The sequence below is a fragment of the Callorhinus ursinus genome, unplaced genomic scaffold (genome assembly GCF_003265705.2).
Source record: "Callorhinus ursinus isolate GAN/ISIS: 27379988/994484 unplaced genomic scaffold, GSC_fseal_2.0 scaffold1, whole genome shotgun sequence".
Taxonomy (NCBI): Eukaryota; Metazoa; Chordata; class Mammalia; order Carnivora; family Otariidae; genus Callorhinus; species Callorhinus ursinus.
In genome coordinates this window covers 121,700,342-121,721,752 of record NW_027397063.1, presented here as the reverse complement: position 1 = coordinate 121,721,752, position 21,411 = coordinate 121,700,342, and the positions used below count along the sequence as shown (strand labels likewise).

The 21,411-nt window shown below is 41.6% G+C and overlaps 2 protein-coding genes across 7 annotated transcripts in view; both read left to right on the top strand.

Moving 5' to 3' along the window:
• The window catches only part of HACL1 (2-hydroxyacyl-CoA lyase 1), a 38,053-nt gene extending 24,026 nt beyond the window's left edge, over positions 1-14,027 (top strand). For 2 of the 3 annotated variants that reach the window (XM_073900410.1, XM_073900402.1), the window contains 5 exons: positions 2,535-2,689; positions 3,092-3,250; positions 4,792-4,899; positions 6,146-6,332; positions 13,683-14,027. In XM_073900410.1, coding sequence (XP_073756511.1) covers positions 2,535-2,689; positions 3,092-3,250; positions 4,792-4,899; positions 6,146-6,332; positions 13,683-13,742 — 669 coding nt within the window. In that variant the 3' untranslated portion in view covers positions 13,743-14,027. Of the gene's footprint in view, positions 1-2,534; positions 2,690-3,091; positions 3,251-4,791; positions 4,900-6,145; positions 6,333-9,311; positions 9,371-13,682 lie in introns of those variants that run through there. The other variant, XM_073900407.1, reaches the window with a different exon arrangement.
• A 2,376-nt stretch (positions 14,028-16,403) lies between these two features.
• Positions 16,404-21,411, top strand: part of COLQ (collagen like tail subunit of asymmetric acetylcholinesterase) — a 77,867-nt gene continuing 72,859 nt past the window's right edge. For all 4 annotated transcript variants that reach the window (XM_073900293.1, XM_073900291.1, XM_073900297.1 and 1 more), the window contains exon 1: positions 16,404-16,606. The gene's annotated coding sequence lies outside the window, so the exon portion shown is untranslated. The remainder of the gene's footprint in view (positions 16,607-21,411) is intronic.

The following is a 21,411-nucleotide window of genomic DNA, read 5'->3' as shown; positions in this document are numbered from 1 at the left end:
CGAACCTAATAAAAATGGTGGCAGAGGGACGCCTGGGTGGCTCAGTCGGTCAAGTGTGTGACTCTTGGTATCAGTTAAGGTCATATCTCAGGGTCTTGGGATCGAGCCCCCCTTGGGCTCTGTGCTCAGTGGGGTGTCTGCTTGAGATTCTCTCACTCTCTCTGTGCCCCTCCCCCCCACTTGTGCACACACATGCATGCCCGCACACACTGTCTTACTCTAAAATAAATGAATAAATCTTCAATGAGTAAATAAAAATAAAAATGATGGCAAAGTTTTATACATGTTAAGTGGTTAAGAAATACATATTTCAATAAATACGGTGCTTTTCCTTGAGGAAGACCTGAAGTCTCTTGTGGCAGTAGGCACATGAGGCAACTTGTTGAATTAGTGTGAAGTGGTAGAAGGAGACCGACCTGACATTGGACAGAAAGTTGTAAGAACCTATATGAATGGGTAGAGCTCACTGTCCTCAGTTTGACCTTGGCCCCAAATCATAATTAAGACATCTTTTGGAATCTTAAATCTTAGAGCATATTTTTCTACCTTTAAGATAAAAGTCCTTCAAGTAGGCATGTATAATAGATAGGTATTTCATCAAAATTGAAAATTTGATCTAATATACAGCCTTCTTTTTCTTTGTTAAAAAAATTTCAGCTTTACTGAGGTATAATTGACATATGAAATTGTAAGATATTTAAAGGTACGTCCTGGTGATTTTATATGCATATACATTGTGGTAGGATTCCCCCCCCATCTAGTTCATTAACACATCCGTCACCTCACATTTCTTTTCTTTTTTTTGGTGGAGACCATTTATGGCCCTTTCAGAGTATCTTTTTTTTTTTTTAATTAAAGATTTTTATTTATTTGACAGAAAGAGACACAGCGAGAGAGGGAACACAAGCAGGGGGAGTGGGAGAGGGAGAAGCAGGTTTCCTGCTGAGCAGGGAGCCCGATGCAGGGCTCGATCCCAGGACCCCGGGACCATGACCTGGGCCGAAGGCAGATGCTTAAGGACTGAGCCACCCGGGCGCCCCTCAGATTAACTTTTATATCACTACTGGAAATTATGTTGCAACTTCCTCATCTGCATTCATGGCTTTGCCTGATATCTAAAGACTTTGGAAGTTTTTGTTTTTTTTTTAAAGAGTTTATTTATTTATTAGAGAGAGAGCACGAGTGCATGAACAGGGGGAGCTGTGGAGCAAGGTGAAGAAGCAGGCTCCCTGTGGAGCAGGGAGCCCAACGCAGGGCTCGATCCCAGGACCCTGGGATCATGACCTGAGCTGAAGGCAGTTGCTTAACCGACTGAGCCACCCAGGTGCCCCAAGACTTTGGAAGTTGTAGTAATATGTGAAACTACCACATCATCCACTACTACTAGCAGTGAAATGAATCACTTCTGCAGGATGTGGTGATTTCTGTTTAGAGTCTTTGTATATAGGTAGAATTTTTTCTTTGTGAGAAAGGTTCTTGATTTTTTTCGATGTTTTGTGTATTTCTATGTATCTTGGTTCAGTTGGGTGCAGTTTTCTGTGTTTATGTGGTGTTTCTCACTGACAGAATCCTGCATAAGCAAATACGAAATTTGAGTTATGCTCATATTGTTCCCTAACATGTCAGACATCTTGGAATAAATTCACATTTTCAAAACTAGCAGAATTAATTATACGTAATTTTGTGTCTCATTGGAATTTTAATCAGTGGCTATTTCTATCACGAGCCAGGCTCAGTTCTGTTTTCTTGATTGGTGTGATGATTAATCCCTTCTTTTCCCTAGGAATCATATTAGTTTAAGATGGAAGGAACTTGCCTCTCTCTTCCTGGCGCAGGAGTATAGGAGGGTGCCTCATCTGTCTTACGTATAATCTCCAACAGGCCAGAATAGCACAGGTGAAGAGGCAGTGCTGGGAGCACATGGAACTATTGCTGCTGAAGCCCCATGTGGCTCTCTCTCCACTCTAGAAGGCATATAGCTAGACAAAGGCACTTACCTTGCTCCATTCAGAGACTCTTTGGGTGAAGCATATCCTCTTTACTCTCCAGTGCATGTGGAGAAGAACCAGATTTTCGGATTTTCTAAAATCCTGACTTCATTTTTATTTTAAGTTTAAGGGCATATTTCAGATTAAAATATTCTAGAATAAAATTTTTATTTTTTGTAATGCAGTGTTTTCTTAAAAGTGCTCAAATAAGACTGTTTAGTTTTGTTTAACCCAGTGTTTCCAGCTATCTTTACTGTAGGACTTGTCTCACTCTAGTATGCTAATGTGCATGGTGGGTGTCCAGGAAGAAAGCTATTCCCTGATTTATTTGATTGTGTCCCAGACTGGGTCTGTGGGTCCCCTTTTTCTTAGTATGTCCCACAGGCCTGTTCACAGATCCATTAGCTTCTCAGAGTGGTGATTTGGGAACCTCGTAGCTCATTCTTGTTGCCTATTTCCAAATAAGTTTGATAGTAGCTTATTAACATTGCTAATTTTTCACTGTATCTCTATCTAATTTGATTATATTTCCCTCAAATACTTTAGGAATTAGCTTCCCAAAAATCCCTACCTATGAATTATTACACAGTATTCTACCATGTTCAAGAACAACTACCCAGAGACTGTTTTGTGGTAAGCGAAGGAGCAAATACTATGGATATTGGACGCACTGTGATTCAGAACTACCTTCCTCGTCACAGGTGAGGCTTCCAGGAAAGAAATTATAATGTGTTAAATTGGAAGCTATAGTAGTGCAGGTTCATAAAACATTTGAGAATTACACATATTCAGTGTATAAGGACATTTTTCATAAAAGTATTCTTAGGTAAGATTTGGTAGAGTTTTTATGCTTGATATGTTTTCATGATCATGTGATAATTTGTATACTTAGTATATTCGTAGTCTTTCAAGCAATCATGAGAGACTTTTTCCACACATTCTGCTTATCCTTGACTAATTGGTTCCTCATAATCTAAAAACTTTATATTAAAGACAGAATGTTTTTATTGTTCTTTATTTTACACGCAAATACGAGTCGATTTGTGCCAACCCCACCATCAGCATGCCCCAGAGGGTTTCATTTTAGCTTTGTTCCCCAACAGGCTCGATGCTGGTACTTTTGGAACAATGGGAGTTGGTTTGGGATTTGCCATTGCAGCTGCTATAGTGGCTAAAGATAGAAACCCAGGGCAACGTGTCATCTGTGTGGAGGGAGACAGTGCATTTGGGTTTTCTGGCATGGAGGTGGAAACCATCTGCAGGTAAAACAGCATTTCTTTCTCCAAAATATAAAAATTTACACATAAAGACTCACTCGCCTAACAATGCTTACCAGGTGTTCACCATGTGCCAAGGGCCCTTGTACATAGCTCTGTTCTGCGTCCTAAGAATACTGGTATGAAATAACCCCAGCATCTTCCTCATCCAGGTTAGTGTGTTCATGACCCTTTACTACATGCCCAAACCTGCAAAACTGTGACGAGTGGTTTTGAGATCACTGCAAACAGTTCTGGTCTGAGAAAAGCTTGTTTTCTGCAGGGAGACAGCAGAGCTTTGTGGTTAAGAGTACAGCCTCTGGGTCACATGGCCTGGATTTAAATACTGGCTTGACAACATCAGAGCCAGGTGATGCGGGTGATGCAGGTTAAGTTCCTTTACTAAGCTTTAGTCTCCTCCGGAATAGGGAGAGGAATAGTAATAGTTCCTACCTTAGAGGACAGTTGCGAGGAACAAATGAGGTAATCTAGCTAAAGCTCGAGATGACTGCTCACTCAGTGTGAGCTGTTGATTCTGTTTCTAGTTGTGAGGATTCATGGAGAAACTCATGAGCTATAGATCCTACTATATAAGTATATATTTTTTCTCCCTAGTTATTTAAACTGTGGTAAAATCATTCTGTATTCTTAGCCAGGACTCTTGTTAGAGCTTGTTTGTAAATCATGTTTTGGGGCTTTCAGAGCTTTGGCATATAACACTTTAAAGATCAGAGGGAAAGTATGTACTTGTTAGAGTGTCTGTTTTGACAGCCAAGTGATACACACCGAAAGGTGATTTATGGGAAAGCTGGCCTTCTAGAGAGTCATGATTCCCTTTGAGCATGGAGAGCAAGTAGTTACCACAATCTTGTTATGTAACAGTATGCATTTTAGTTTTTTTTTTTATACCTGGTCTCAGAAATTAGGTCTGTAGAAAATAAATCCCATGTTCTTTTGTCAGTCATTAGTAAAGTGTAATCATCCTTTTTTTGTGTTTATAATACCGTTTTGCACATTATTAAATATTCTCTTTCTCTATTTATTACACCATATAATGTTTTTCTAATTTTGGGTGAAGTGGTTTGAGAGAAGAGAATGTATGCTAGTCACTTGTATATTTCCCACAGCATCTAGCAAGTGCTAGTTATCTATGAGGAGCTCAGTAAATAGAAAGATACTTTTCAAATAGTACTACTAGGCACCACCTAGAAGTGGTGCTTCGGAGAACATTAAATGTGGAAGGTGTCATTCTTATTAATACCTGGTTCTATGAAAACCAAGTTCAGAAAAGCTCTGTGAGGTCCACAGGTGCATAGTGGCAGAACCAAGTGTGCCGACCTCTAATCTTACATCCTGTCTGCAACTCCATGTTTCTGTTAATGACTTGATATTCCTTATTAGGATAACAAATACTTAATTTTTTAGTATTACCCTAATATTATAAAACAAGCTTGTGGAAAACTATCCATTTATAAGTTAAAATTTCAACCTGAAGATAAGAAACTGTTTGAGGAATGATTTTCTTGATATTTTGCTTTCGATTTTAGGTACAACTTGCCCATTATACTTTTGGTGGTGAATAATAATGGAATTTACCAAGGTTTTGATGCAGATTCTTGGAAGGAAATGTTAAAATTTGGAGATTCTACTGCAGTGTAAGTAACCCAGAACAATGCGTATTTAATTTCGCTCATCTATTTTAATCTCTCCTTAAAGAGTCTGCAGTATTGAAATGTGCTTCTGTCATGTGAGTATTGTTTACTTATATTGTCAGCCCCTCTAAAAAGTAGGAACCCTGTCTGCATGACTCCCCTTTGTACAACCATTCGTAATGGGGTGCTTCATTTTTTTTCCGTTTTTTTTCCATTTTTTTATTTAAATTCTAGTTAGTTAACATAGTGTAATATTGGTTTCAGGAGTAGAATTTAGTGATTCATCACTTACATGTAACACCCAGTGCATGATAGGGTGCTTCAATAAATAATTTATGATCAGGGGGCCACTGAAGACTTGGACAATTAAGTTTGATGTCTGAGCTTTAATGAAAGGGCTTGTTGCAAAATGCTCCCGGTCCTTCTATTCCTATTACACCATGGAAGAAATGAATGTTAACATATTCTTTATGATCCAGAGGTCTTCCTTCTCTTTATTACTTAATAAACTCTTGATTATCTGATGGCAGAGTCAAAGTGAGACAGTATTTAGCTGGCCATGCTACGAGTCGTGAATTTGCTCAGTCTGGGGTGGAGCAGGGTGTGAGTATGTTTGCTTATGTTTCATTAACTTCAGTTCTCATTTTGCTGTTATTTGCTATATTTTGCAATAACCATTCCTTTTTTCTTCTTTTTATTTTGGGATCATGGTAGTGGATGGCATAGCTTGCACTGTCAATATAGTAGCCAGTAGCCATGTGTGGTTATTAAATTAAAAAGCTAGTTCCTTATTTTAACTAGTCACATTTCAAGTGCTCACAGCAACAGGTTGCTAGTGGCTACTATATTGGGTAGCACAGATATAAATATAAAACATTTCTATCATCACAAAAAGTCCTATTGCTATAAAGACAATAAAAAATATATGGCAAGTTTAGGGGCACCTGGGTGGCTCAGTCAATTGGACTTCTGACTCTAATTTTGGCTCAGGTCATGATCTCGGGGTCCTGGGATTGAGTCCCACAACAGGCTCTGTGTTCAGCAGGGAGTCTGCTTGAGGATTCTCTCTCCTTCTCTCTCACCCCCCCCAAAATAGATAATCTTTAAAAATATATATGGAAAGCTTAGTGTACTGGCATATTTGTTTAAATGTTGGACATAAAAGTATGCCTTTGAGTTCAGCCTAAATTTTTCCATAAATTATTTTGGAAAATGACTTTTTTTTTCTATTGACTTATGAATTTTTTAGGGCTCCTCCGTTCTGTCTTCTACCAAACTCACATTATGAGCAGGTTATGACTGCATTTGGAGGCAAAGGGTATTTTGTACAAACACCAGAAGAACTCCAAAAATCACTGAAGCAGAGCTTGGCAGACACAACTAAACCTTCTCTTATCAATATCATGATTGAGCCGCAATCCGCACGGAAAACCCAGGTAAATTCAGTTGCTAAGCAGATATCAGAAATGCATCTTCCATCCTATCCCCAGAAGTATCTAGCAAATAGAACACCCTGTTCACAGAGTTCTTTCTAAACCATTTCTGAGTTTGGCACTTTCTTGTGTTTTTTCAATAAGCATTTGTTGAGATTTGTGTTAGGTGTGTTGTGTTACTTGCTAAGAATAGCATGATGAGCAAACCTGAACTCAGCCCTCACCTAATGGAGCTTAGAGACCAGTAGGGAAGAGGGACAGCCTAGTCACCTCACAACTGAATGCATCACAACAAAGTGAGGCAGGTCTTCTGAAGGAAGCCACCCAGTCCTGAACAAATATACTACCAAGGAAGCTGATTTATTTTGGGGTCCCAGGGGAAATCTTCTCAGAGGAACTGGTGCTTAAGCTGAGATCTGAAAGATAAGTAGGGACAGTCTCAAGCAAAGAAGCTAGGGAAGACTAACAGCAAGGAACATGGCAAGTCTGAGCAACTGAAAGAAGGCCAGAGTGGCGGGAGGCAGAAGGTAAAGGAAGCCCAGTGGGAGGGTGAGACCGTAATAGGAAGATATGTGCAGTTACATTCAAAATTGGTTACTTTGGCCTCCATAGCAAAACTACAGTGTAGATTATAGCAGTAAAATAAATGACAGGATGTGTAGCATGATCCTCTCCCATCCCAGATTAAGTTGCTTTTCATACTAAATTTTGTGCTCCGATCCTGGTCCTGCCACTTGCCCTCTCTTCTATACCTGTCTTCCATGCTTACACCTTGTGTATCAGTCACTGTTTGCAGAGTAGATCATTTTTTCAAGATGTTTCTGTCTTGGTTCTTTACACATATATATGCTGCAAGATCTTTTTCTTTTTTGTTTGTTTTGTTTTTTTTAAAGATTTTATTTATTTATTTGAGAGAGAGAGAGAACACGAGCAGGGAAGAGAGGCAGAGGGAGAGGAAGAGGCAGACTGCCCACTGAGCAGGGAGCCCAACGTGGGACTCTATCCCAGGACCCTGGGATCATGACCTGAGCTGAAGGCAGATGCTTAACCGGCTGAGCCACCCAGGTGCCCCTCTTTTCCTTTTTTGAATAAGGTGGTAGACCAGTAGGCCAATGGATGCCTGGACAATCAGTTAAATGTAAATTAACTAATTTGGAAACTATAAAATATATAAAACTCTACAAAAATTCTTTTTCTGTAGAAACATATCAGAGGGGCTCCTGGGTGGCTCAGTTGGTTAAGCGTCAGACTCTTGATTTCAGCTTAGGTTATGATCTGAGGGTCTTGAGATCAAGCCCAGTGTAGGGCTACATGCTCAGCAGGGAATCTGTTTCTCTCTCTCTCTCTGCCCCTCCCCCTGCTCGTGTGTACTCTCTCTCTCTTTCAAATAAATAAATAAATCTTAAAAAAAAAAACCAGATATCAGAGACTTTGGTGAAAGGAACTGAACAGAACTACAAAATAGCCAGGAAACAATTAACAAAATGGCAATACGTACATATTTATCTGTAATTCCTTTACTGTAAATAGACTAAATGCCCCAATCAAGAGTGGCTGAATGAATAAGAAAACAACACCCATCTATATGCTGTCTACAGGAGACTCACCTCAGATGTAAGGACACACAGTCTGAAAGTGAAGGGATGGAAAAAGATATTCCATGCAAATGGAAACCAAAAGAAAGCTGGAATAGCTATATTTATATCAGACAAAATAGACTTTAAAACAAATATTGTAATAAGAGACAAGGACACTGCAGAGTGATTAAGGGGTTAATCCAAAAAGAAGGTATGACATTTGTAAATATTTATGCACACAACATAGGAGCACCTAAATATATAAAGCAAATATTAACAGACCTAAGGGGAGAAATAACACTACAATAATAGTGGATTAAAATAGGGGATTTTATTTATTTATTTATTTTTTAAAGATATTTTTTATTTATTTATTTGACAGATAGCACAAATAGGCAGAGCAGCAGGCAGAGGGAAAGGGAGAAGCAGCTCTCTGATGATCAGGGAGCCCGATGCGGGGCTCGATCCTAGGACCCTGCCGAAGGCAGCCACTTAACCGACAGCCACCCAGACGCCCCTAAAATAGGAGATTTTAATACGCCACTTACATTAATGGGTAGATCATCCAGACACAAAATCAATAAGGAAACATTGCCTTAAATGACACATTAGACCAGATGGATTTAACAGCTATATTCAGAACACAAACACAAAATAGATAGTATTGAGACCTTGTTAGTCACAGAAAAGCCCTAATGAATTGTCCCCTTTCTGCTAATGAATTCACATTTCTAATGATCTGCTTCTAAATATCTATTCTCCAAGTTCTCTATGAATTTGAGGAGGTATTGCTGGAGAAATACAAGTTCTTGTCTCCTCTGTTATAACTCCATAAGGATATATTTCTTGAATCTATCATTTCAACATTATTTATCCTCATTTCAGTAAATTCCGCACATATTATGGTTTCCAAGTTGTTCATTTTTCATTGTCTGTGTGTCCATCTGCCATGTGTTGTTGGTTCACAGTGTAGGGTAGGCTGGCTGCTTCCTATTACAATATAGAGAGGACCTAATTCTCTTGCAGTCACCATGTCCCAGCCACGTGTGTAGGATGGTATTAGTCCCAGGGAAGGCTTCTGTGCACTGCTCTTCCTACCCAGGTTCTTAGATTTGGGAGCTTGCCTTCTTTGGCCTTCCTTCATCTCCTTTTGAATTTACTTCTGGTTCTTTCAGATTCTAGTGTTTGTGCCCTGATTACTGTTCATAGTTGTTTTGTAGGACAAGACAGCAAGGTTCACTATGAATTTTTAGCTTCCTTTTGGGAAGAGCACAAGACCAAAGACAAACCTAAATGTGGATAATATAATGGGACTTTTAGATTTTAGAACAAGGAAAATAGTGAGGATATAGTTTGAGGCAATTAATTCTTTTAAATGAATGTTTGTTGTCTTTTCTTTTTCTAGGATTTTCACTGGCTGACCCGCTCTAATATATAAATAAAGATGCCAGGGTTTGGTCTTGAGGAGTTTTCTCTTTCTTGTAAGATGGAATTTTATTTTCCACAGCAAAATTAATAAAATGTTAAAAATTACTGTACAAAGAAAAATAAAAAAAAATCTCTAAATGACATTTCATGGTAAAGGAATTGACTAAAAACAGAAAAAGTTACAAGTATTCTACCACAGATACAACCCATTTACAGATGAAAGATGGAAGTGGGTTTTATTAAATAATAGCATTGTAACTGCCTAACTGCTGAGTCACACATCAGTATTCTTTTACATAAATCCATTCTTAAAGTCACATTTTTTAAATTTTTTTTAAAGATTTTATTTATTAGGGCGCCTGGGTGGCTCAGTCGTTAAGCGTCTGCCTTCGGCTCAGGTCATGATCCCAGGGTCCTGGGATCAAGTCCCACATCAGGCTCCCTGCGCCGCAGGAAGCCTGCTTCTCCCTCTCCCACTCCCCCTGCTTGTGTTCCTGCTCTTGCTATGTCTCTCTCTGTCAAATAAATAAATAAAATCTTTAAAAAAAAAAAGATTTTATTTATTAGACAGCACAAGCAGGGGGAGGGGCAAAGGGAGAGGGAGAAGCAGACTCCCCGATGAGCAGGGAGCCCAACAGGGTGCTCGATTCCAGTACCCTGAGATCATGACCTGAGCCAAAGGCAGACACTTAACCAACTGAGCCACCTAGGTGCCCCAAAATCACATTTTTTTAAAATAAAAACTTATTTATTTGAGAGAGAGAGAGATTAAGAGAGAGCGCACATGGGCAAGCAGGGGGAAGGGCAGAGGGAGAGAGAGAATCTCAAGCAGACCCCTCTGAGCGCAGAGCCCCAGGCAGGGCTTGATCTCAAGACCCTGAGATCATGACTTGAGCTAAAATGAAGAGTTGGATATTTAATTAGCTGAGCCACCCAAGTGCTCCAAAGTCACATGTTTTTTAAAAAACGTCTGAGGGGGGCGCCTGGGTGGCTCAGTTCATTAAGCAACTGCCTTCGGCTCAGGTCATGATCCTGGAGCCCCAGGATCAGGTGCTGCATCGGGCTTCTTGCTGAGCAGGGAGTCTCCTTCTTCCTCTGACCCTCCCCCCTCTCATGCTCTCTCTCTCTCTCTCTCTCTCATTCTGTCTTTCAAATAAATAAATAAAATCTTTTAAAAAAATAATAAATAATAAATAATAAAAATCATCTGAGGAAAAAATTCTCCAGGATTTTCCAGTGTAGAGGTATGTTCAGTAAGTTGGAGTACGTAGGCTATTTCTACTTCATAGTTTATCTGTTGATCACTTTGTACTTTAGACTCCCCAGTATTTAGTGGACTTGTTCTATACTCTATGAATTGGGGTTTTGTTTGTTTTGTTTTTCTGGAAAGAACTCACTGAGCCAAAGGAGGAGTCATACCATACCATACCTGAACTAATAATTCAGGGTATCTTTGGATTAGCAGACCTTAGTTTATGTGTACCACATTGAGATCAACAGAGTCAACAGCCTTAATATTTAAAGAACTCTTATAAATAAGAAAAATATTAATGAACAGGTAGAAAAATTAGCAAAGGGCATGAATATATATAATTAACAGAAAAAATGCAGTAAAATGAGTATAAATAAATATAAAGGAGTATGAATAAGTGTGAATATGTTAGACTGAAAACCCGTAGTTTTGTTTATCCACTTGGCAAAGCACTTTTAAAATTATAATTCTCAGTGAAGGTGAGGGTAAAATGAGGATGACACTGCTATGCTATGGTGGAAGTTGAAGTTGGTACATTTTCAGAGAGTAATTCTAGCAGTACTTGTATTTGGAATCTTAAAAATGTTCATACGCCCTAACTGTTGACCCAGTGAGCCTATAGACATAATAAAATAGTTGGTCAAATATTTATATACAAGGCCGTTCAGCATAGTTTAGAAACAATGCCAGTGTTTAATAATAAGACATTGGTTACATATATTATGATCTGTTGACCTGATAAAATAAAAATTGTGTTAAAGAGTATGTGTAAATGGAGGAATAATCACAGTATAATACTAGTGAAAAAGACAAGCTACAAAATGGATGGCTACAGGTCAGGGTATACACCTATACTCTTGCGCACATACATACACAGAAAAAAAAAGATGGGGACAACAAAACCAAAATTTTAATATAACTTGGTGATGGAATTATAGGTAATTTTTATTTCCTCTATTTTTTTCCTTCTCAAAAAATTTTAAAAGTAATTATGTAATTTTTGTTATCAGAAAGACATTATTTTAAAAGAATATTAGAAATGGAAAGTATTTATTTTCAAGGTCATTCTTGCTTATTACCTGCAATTTTATTTGAATTGGAACACAGGACTTTTTCTCAAAGTTCAGCAGGTTTGCACCATACACATCAGACTTGTCTCCATTGGCTACTTAGGGGCATAAGTGACTTCTACAGAGTGGACTCCAGCTTTGAGATGTCAGTCCAGAAGATACTTGCAGGGAGCTGCGGTTTTATGTGGCGAACCCCTGAAATTGGGCCCAGGCAGCAGATACTCTTTTTTTTTTTTTTTTAAGATTTTATTTATCTATTTGACAGAAAGAGAGCACAAGCAGTGGGGGAGCAGCAGAGGGAGAGGGAGAAGCAGGCTCTCCACTGAGCAGGGAGCCTGACATAGGGCTCAACCCCAGGACCCTGGGATCACGACCCGAGCTGAAGGCAGGCACTTAACCAACTGAGCCACCCAGCTTCCCCGGCAGCAGATACTCTTCTGTACTTCTGAGATACATGCTAGAGAGCCTGGGCTCATAAAAGCATAGAGCATATCAAAAGGAGTGTTGAGAGTGGGTAGATCTTCTAAACCTCATCAGTGTCCTACTCTGCCCATGGATGATTGCCTCTGGTGGCCAAGTGCAATATAGGCTTCTCCTGTAAAAGTAGTGTGGAAGCTTTGATGAATATTCATGAATTGAACTATATAAATCTAACTACCAGATAGAACTTGGGGAAAATGCTTGCTCCCTAGCCATACTTAGCTCAAGAGGGAAAAAAATGTTAACATGTTAGTAGACTATCTGGCAGAGGTCAGTCTGAGCATATGAAGACCAGATTAATGACACTGTCCATTGACTGCTTATTTTGTAAAAGTAATCTTGAAATTAGTATCCTTTTAAAAGTTTCCCCTGGGGCACCTGGGTGGCTCAGTTAAGTGTCTGACTTTAGCTCAGATCATGCAGGATCTTAGGGTCTTGGGATCAAGCCCACGGCAGGCTCTGTGCTCAGTGGGGAGTCTGCTTGTCCCTCTCTCTCTCTCCCTCTGTCCCTCCGCATGTGTGTGCTCTCTGTCAAATATATTTAATTAATTAATTAAATCTTTAAAAAAAAAAAGAATTTTCCCTTAGAAGGATAAGGTGTTGAAGAAGCCCCTCTAAGATGAATCTATTGGTTGATAGTCAAACTTTTTTTTTTAAGATTTTATTTATTTATTTGACAGAAAGAGACACAGAGAGGGAACACAAGCAGGGGGAGTGGGAGAGGGAGAGGCAGGCTTCCCGCGGAGCAGGGAGCCTGATGCGGGGCTCGATCCCAGGACTCTGGGAACATGACCCGAGCCGAAGGCAGATGCTTAACAACTGAGCCACCCAAGCGCCCCAGTCAACTTATTTTGATAAAACATTTTTGCACCCCCTAGTTTAATAATTAACACTTAGGGGCACCTGGGTGGCTCAGTTGGTTGAGTGACTCTTGGTTTCTGCTCAGGTCATGATCTCAGGGTCGTGAGATGAAGCCCTGCATTGGGCTTTGGGCTCAGTGGGGAGTCTGCTTCTCTCCCTCTCTGCCCCTCTGCTTTTACTCCCCCCCTTTTTTTAAAGTTTATTTATTGAAGTAACCTCTACACCCAACGTGGGGCTTGAACTCATGACCCCGAGATCAAGAATCATATGCTCTTCCAACTGAGCCAGCTAGGTGCCCCCAATTTTAGGTGTTTATACAGCCACCTGCTCTGTAGCAGTTCACTTAATAATAGTTGAATGAGAATCTTTTTTTAAAAGATTTTATTTATCTATTTGACAGAGAAAGAGAGCACAAGCAGGGGGAGCAGCAGAGGGAGAGGGAAAAGCAGGATCTCCACTGTGCAGGGAGCCCGACGTGGGGCTCGGTTGGAAAATAGCTCAGTGGATATTTTCTATGGTTATTTAACACTTGCGCCTTTGAAGTAGTTCAGCTTATTATGTGAAGTGAGTCTATTTTCCTTAGGAAAAAAAGTCTCAACTCTTACAAAGAATTAGGACTGTTGCACACCAAAGGAAAATGAAAATATGGAATCCAACAATGTTTTTCTTCCTTTACTATTTGCAGGACACTTCACTAGGCAATGGGGAAGCAGTGCATTCCTATGAAGAAGTGCCGTATGACTGAAACAAATGAACTTAGAGTGATTAGGATAGCATTTCATATGAATGTATTAAGAAAGTTGGAAATTAAATTCTGGTTGGGAAATATGACCGAGAAACCCTGATAAAACGGACTCCGCTGACTGAAAAGTGAAAGGTTACAGAAGAAGTCTAAATCATCTGTTGATTTCTGGTTGCATTTGCTGCTGCTAATCTGAATAATGGAGTAATGTAGGTAAAGGAAATTGAAGATCCTATTAATTCCTCCCATAGATAAGGTGCAAATAAAAGTATACCTTGCTTGGATTCAGATCTGACAAGCAGTGCTGTCTACACCACTGGTTTTCACTGGGTTGTCTTAGATCTTCCCTCCCTTCCAAGGCCTTTTCCAGGAGAGAGGCTAGCCAGTCGGTGAACCCATGGTAAATCCGGATTGAATGTTTACTCCAGTTAGGGAGCAGAGAAAGGCACACCCAGAAACCCCTGGATCTCCAGTTTCAAAGTATGAAGGAAACACTCGAAATTTTGACTCAGGCCTGGAAATCTCCACAGGGATGGCATTATTCACAATTTTGTTCTTTGTATTAGTGGTCACTAGAATGACCTGTGGTCTGTGGAATGGTTAATCTACAGCCACGTGGCTCATGCCCTGGTCCCAGCATGTTCCTGGGAATTGCCCCCTCCCTCCACTGAGGAAGGTGGACTCAGGAAATTAGATCCAGTTTCACCTTAGCCTGAGTTTTGCTCACACTGTGTACACCCACCGATTTTTGCCATGTGAAATCAGCTATATCCTTCAAGGTCTAGCTCAAAAGACATCTCTTCCATGAAAATGCCCTTCCTCCTTGCCCCGTGTGCGCCTCTGGCATTACTCAGAATGTTCATGGTAAATTCCCATTGCCCTCCCCCACTCAACGGTGTACCCAGATGTCACCCACCCCTCCTCTTCCAGGGCCTGTGTCCTCTCGCTCCTGTTGGACAGGCTCCTCTGTGAGTTCACTCCTGAAGCATCCACTTCCCCATGGCATATAGCAATATAAACATCAGAGATACTTTCTTGGAGAGGAGGTGACCCAGGAAGGGTTTATGTCACAAACTGCAGCAAACAGCCTCCCAACCAGGACGCACAGTGGCTACATGAGCTACCAAGGGTCAGAAGCCCACCCCTGATGCCTGGATATTAGATAAGCCCAACGGTCCTTAGAGCAGTGCCCTGGTTCCAGCAGTGTGGGAGAGAGGGTGGTTGGAGGCCATGAGGCCTGATGTCACTGAGTTAGTTTCCACCCTGGCAAAATAGAGGGTAAAATTGAGTTGAATTACTAAAAATAAATATTTCTTTCACACTTGAGTGCTTTGAACTGAAATTTATACCCACTACGTTCATAAAACCGATTCACGACACCGTGCCATCCCTGCCTCCCCACCCTTCACCAGCCACTCCAGCTCCCTCCCCACTGCCCTATGTTACCATTTTTCAGAATTTTCATGGTTTTCTTCATTTGATTGTTTTTGCATATTAACTTCACTAGCACACAAAAAAAGTGTGCTTTAAAATACAGTGTACTAATAGAAAAAGTTGAGGTTCAATAAGGCCAATAGATCAGGAGACAATCGTCTTGAGAAGATAGTTTCTTACAGTTCCTAAGAGGAGAATGCCACACCACGCAGGACCACAGAAGAAGACACTGAGGTCAGTCTCAGGCATAGAGAGAAAGGGAACTAGCAGGCTGAAACCTTTATTGTTGTCTCGGGAAGAAAGAGGTGAGGCATGGCTAACAGGTTTAGTTATTTGGCCAGTTTTAATAATTTCCAAGGGCTCTGGAGTGTAGGGGCAGCCCTGGTTATCTGGTGCTGGCTCTGGGTTGATTAGGGCAGGAGGATAGGGGAGTGTGAGAGCTCGTACAGACTGTGATAAAGGGGGTGGGTGGATGTGGGCTCCTGAACGGTTGGTTTGCATATGAAAGGAGAGTTTTGTTTGTTCTCTCTAGGAGTTAGCTAACCTGGGAGGGGCAGTCCCTCCAGGAGCCTCAGAATTACAGGAAACAAAAAGACATAGTTAATACAGAATGGAGTCAAATGAATATATGAAATATTTGTTCATATGATATTTGGAGAATTGAATTTTAAAGTATTGTTTCTATTTAATGCTGAAGTATCTTTGAATTTTTTGAAAGTGTTTTTTTGTTGTTATTGATGTTCCTCAGTGGAGTTTTAAAGTTTTCGTCATATTAACCCTGCTAATTTTTGTTAAATTTTTTCCTAGACATTAATCTGTTTTGTGCTATTATAAGTTCTTCTGCTATATTTGTAGTGAGCTATTGTTTGCATATTTTGTGTATTAATTTATACCTTAATGAATTCTCTTAAACCTCTTCTTCCTTTCATAGAGAACTAACTGAAGGTTACCACAGGGGAAGGGGGGGAGCGGATGGGTGAAATACGGGATAGGCATTAAGGAGGGAACTTGTCGTCATGAGCACCGGGTGTTTTATGGAATTGTTAAATCACTAGATGGTACACCTGAGACTAATATAACACTGTTAACTAACTGGAATTAAAATACAAACTTAAAAAATAATTAATTTAAAAAAGAAACACCTCTTCTTCCTTTCTTTTATCTGGTGGCCTTTGTTGGTACTTCCAGAACAATGCTAAATGATACCGTGACTGTGGGTATGCACCACTTTTGTCCTAGGTGTTTTAGAATCAGCATATATATGGTTTATCTGCTTTCTTCTTTTAGGAGGGGCAAAACGGACAAGAAAATCTCCCTACAGGAGTTACTGAGGCTGCAGGGTTTGAATGTCTTCTCCAAAGGATGTAAAGTCGGAAAAGAATCCCCAGCCTTTCCAAGTTGGTCCTTGTGCTTGCGGACACCTGCAATAAAAGGTAACTTCTTGGCAAATGAATTAGGGCTAATTGAGGTGCTAGTCAATCATTTGTCACCTAGGCTGTCTTCATGGCACCAAAACCAATGACAAGGTAAACATACTGAGAAACCTGTTCTTCTGTAGTCTTCACTTTCACAATCTCAGACCACATTCCCAAGAAGAGTCAGCAGAGGTTGACCTTCTTTCCCCCGCCACAGTGATGTGTATATGGGTTGGGGGTGCCAGTGGGGTGGGGCTTTGCATGGGATTAAACACCCCGAAGGCTTTGTTCAGGGGACCACCCTTATGAGAGAAAACAGGGAAGGAACAGGAAAAGGCTGGGAGAACCATCAGACTGCCCTGCAGACCTGACCCTGGAAAGGGAGGGAGGAAGAGGGAAGATTGGGTGCAAGCATCCCCGATGCCTGCAGTCTGAGGAAGATGTGGCAAAGCTTCTGTCACAGTCCCAGGTCTCCCAGGAACAGGCCCCCTTCGTACCCTGCTAGGCACAGACATTGGAGAGGGGCAGCACAGTACCTGGGAGATGTGGGCTTGGCTCGGATCAGGGACGGATTTCAGAGAGCAGCATCTGGGCATCTTGGTCGTTGGCTCCTCACGGCTGCCACAGGTACTTCTGGAGGTCTCTTTGCTGCTGCCTTTAGACTGGGCTGAAAAATGGGGAGACAAAGTTTGTTCAGCAGGGCTTAAAATCCAAGGATCAGATCCAAGTCCATCTGCAACTTGCTTTTTTTTTTTTAAAGATTTTATTTATTTATTTGACAGAGACACAGTGAGAGAGGGAACACAAGCAGGGGGAGTGGGAGAGGGAGAGGCAGGCTTCCCGCTGAGCAGGGAGCCCGATGCGGGGCTCAATCCCAGGACCCAGGGATCATGATCTGAGCCGAAGGCAGACACTTAACGACTGAGCCACCCAGGTGCCCCTGCAACTTGCTTTTCAGCTTCAGGCCTCAACTGTCCCTCTTGGACAGAGTATGATAAGCCCGAGGTTCCATCCTGGCTCTGCTTTGGTGGTTATACAATCTAAGTCTTGGTTTCCTCATCTCTATAATGGGGATAATAGAATACCTAACTCATAGAGTTTTCTGGAGCAAATTCCGTTTATAGGAATGCATTCCACAAAACCTGGCACAAAAATGCTCCTTGACAGCTGTCAGCCCCTCTCCCTTCACCACTCCCTCTTCATGCTTCAGGCACCCAATGCTCACAGAACAAAGGGTCAGGAAAAAGCTAGCTTTGTCCCTCTGTGGAATCTTCTGGTAAGAGAAGTCCCCTGGTCTGTAGAGTTATCGTGTGCTTTGGACAGCTGGGGAACTGACCATGGTCAATATTGAGTTGGACTGCTTTCCTTCCACACCTCAGCACAGGCCTGGGCTGTCAGTGTAACCTCAGGAAAAGGCACATTCATTTGAGTCAAACTGAATTAGCCAGACCAGTCGGTGGCTGGGAAGTCACGTGCTGCTTTCCCAAACCAAATAGAAATTATTTTTAGATTATTCACTGTTTGGTATTATCCATGCCACAGCTCCCTCCTATTAAGGCACATCAGAGAAAATTGGCTTCAGCCAATTAATGGATATTTTGCAAGCAATTTGTCAGTATTGGGCCTCTGTTCTCATTTGCGAAAAGAGTGGTTGAAACTGACCAGCGGTTCTCAATCCTGGCAGCACACAGAAATCACCTGGGGATCTTAAAAATCTTGAATCCCAGGCCACACTCTGGCCCAATTACGTCAGAATTTCTAGGGTGGGATCCAAGCATCAGTATTTTTAAAGTTCCCCAGGTGATCCCAGTGTGCAGCCCAGCTTGAGAACCAGCGAAAGAGGGTTTCTAAACTTCCATCTCTGATTCCAGGGACATGAGCTTGAAGAGGTACAGTCTACTTCTAATTTAATTCATAAGATAGGAATTCTGAGTGAACATTCCAGCAATTTTGTAGTTTTATATTCTTAAATTCTCTGCTCACAATCAGGTTCGTCTTTGGCATCTAGGTCAGTCCATGTTTAAATTCATAATTTTACTTTTTCCTACATAAATATTTGTTTACTTCATGCATCTGTCATAATGCCTTATTTTCATCTATTAGTATGTGACAAGTATATATTTCACAGACGGGTAACTTTTCATTATTACTCTATGATAGAAATCAGCTGCTGAACTCCACTTTTTTTAAGATTTTATTTATTTGAGAGAGAGAGCGCGCGCACACGTGCACAAGCAGGGGGAGGGGGCAGGCAGAGGGAGAAGCAGGTTTCCCGCTGATCAGGGAGCCTGATGTGGGGCTCGATCCCTGGACCCTGGAATCATGACCTGAGCCAAAGGCAGATGCTTAACCGACTGAGCCACCCAGGCGTTCCATGAGCTCCACTTCTGCTTGTTATCATAATTGTACAACTTGATGAATTCTTACGTAGGTATGCATCCGTGTGGCCGCTGCCAGATCAAGATATATGGCATGTCCCGCAACCCAGAGTCAACCCTCCATTCCCCAGGGTTAGCCGCTCTCTGACTTCTCACCAGAGGGTAATACTCAGTCTCTTCTAAGTGCTTCATCTACCTTAGGTTCATTCCTCTTCCCTAAGGATGATCTCATTTGGGGGCGGCCGGGGGGGGTCCTTACCCTGCCATCACGGGAGAGGTCTGCTTCAAGCATGACTGGTTCAGTAATCTATGTGTAACAAACCATCACCAAACTTAGCGGCTAAATACAAGACCTTCTCTCTCGCAGCTTTGCAGGTTGGCGAGACTCAGCTGATTCTCCTTACTTCATTAACGGTCTTCCTTGCAGTTGCCATCAAATGGCAGCTGGAACTGGGTCCTCTAGAGGCTCCACTGGGCTGGAAGTTCTGAGTTGCCTTTTTTTGCTCTGAGAAAGTAAAAATTAGCTCAGGCTAAGAAGGTAAAAATCTGCCTAGCCATTTGTCAAGTTAGAATAAGAGATGTGGATAAAGCCAGATGCAAAGTTAACAGAAGGAAATATTTTATCCAAGGACACAATGCAACTGGAAATGTCGAACATCCATCTTTCTTACTCATGAGAAACTTTGTTTTCTAAAATCATAGATTATCAGATTATCAGTTTATCAGTAAGCATGGAATGCCCAAACAGCCTTGGTTTGCAATGCCGATGCAGAGTTTCTGGACACAGATTTCTCCATCTATCATAACTTTATAGCATTCCAGGAAATAGGACCTTGGGGTCCACTTCATAGTCCAGATCTGATGTCGAGTCCTTTACACAGAGCCTGCTTTGCTTTGAGCCTATCGAACTTTTGATTCAATACTAAAATCATTTATTTGCTATTCTTAAGTGGTGAATTTGATGGTATGCAAATTTATGGTCTGTGAAATATGGCATCCCAATTTTTCTAAAAGATAACCATTGAAAGAATTGGAATGTTATATATGGCTTTGAATCCTTTGCCACTTCCTGGGCCAGCCAGGCACAGTATCATCATAATCCCATTGTCCGGCTCCTTAGCAGATCTCCAATGTTCCAATTTGTAACTGGGCTGGAATACTGAAACTCTTTCATACACCCCCATCTTTTGTCCTCTGCACCCAACTCATCCTCCTTGAGCCCCCTCATCCCTCTTCATATAATGCATATATAGTCTACAAGTGCTTTGCATGAGAGTCGTTGGTTTTTAATGTCACCTTACACTGAGTTTCCTCAGTGACCTCAATAAAATGATTTTTCAATTCAAAAACGAACAAAACACTCAGCTTCATTTGTAGTCCACCTAAACACCACCCCTCCCCTGAATCCTATGCTAACTCTACCTTTGGTGAGTTGCCCCACAGTTCCTCTGGACTGTGGCCTGTTTCATTGCCATGAGTCCATAAAGCTGACTGTGTCAGACTACAGGTTTGTTCCTGACAGTCCTAAGTTGGTTGGTCTAGGACAGCCCTAGAACCTTGGCACTCCTCCATGTGGTCTGTCTGCACAAGCAGTGTTTTCCCCTCCAGGGGTTCTCTCTCCAGCAGGATACCTGGGCTTTTCACATAGCAGCCAACTTCCACCAGGGTATGAGTAAAAGCTACCAGGCTTTCTTAAGACTTTGACCTGGAACTGTCGGTGTTACTTCTGCATTATTCTCTTGGTTAAAGTGAGTGACAGGGCCAACCTACATACAATGTGGGAGAGGGATTACACAGGGCCATAAGTGTCATGAAGTGTGGTTTCACGGAGGGCAGTCTTTGGAGGCCAGCTCTCTCCTCATGGCAATTCCCATCTTGAGACTTCATCTGCCTTGGGTTTTAGCCACAGATGCTGCTCATCTGCAAATTACATCCACATTTCGCAAACTGCTGGGGCTCTTCTGTCATCTGCTCAGTCCTTTCCACATCCCTCTGGGGACCTGAGGAGTTTCTGGATGCATTCTCCACACTATGCTGGGATGTCCAGGCCTCCACAGGCCCTTCTCAGGCCCCTTGGCCTGGGCTTCTCCCTCAGACATTGTAATGCTACCACCAGATGCTGTGTTGGACATGGCTTCTCCTTGAGGTCCACACTCTGGGGAGCCAGGCCCCCCTTCTGCCCAGGGATTCCCCATACTGGGCTGTCCTACCCGCCCCCTGAGGAGGTAAATGCCACTGACTCAAGGAATGGAGGGCTGTGGGAAACAAGAAAAAAAAATATGGAGGAGGAAATGGCTAAGCTCTAAATATAGCAGTATAACCTTTTAAAGAAAGGTCCAACAGTGAGGCTGTCCTGTTTTAGGTAGCTATTCGTGTTGTATGTCAGTATTGTTGTGATCTGGACTTAAGGTAATGGCAATGATAAGGTGTGTATGACCCTTAAGA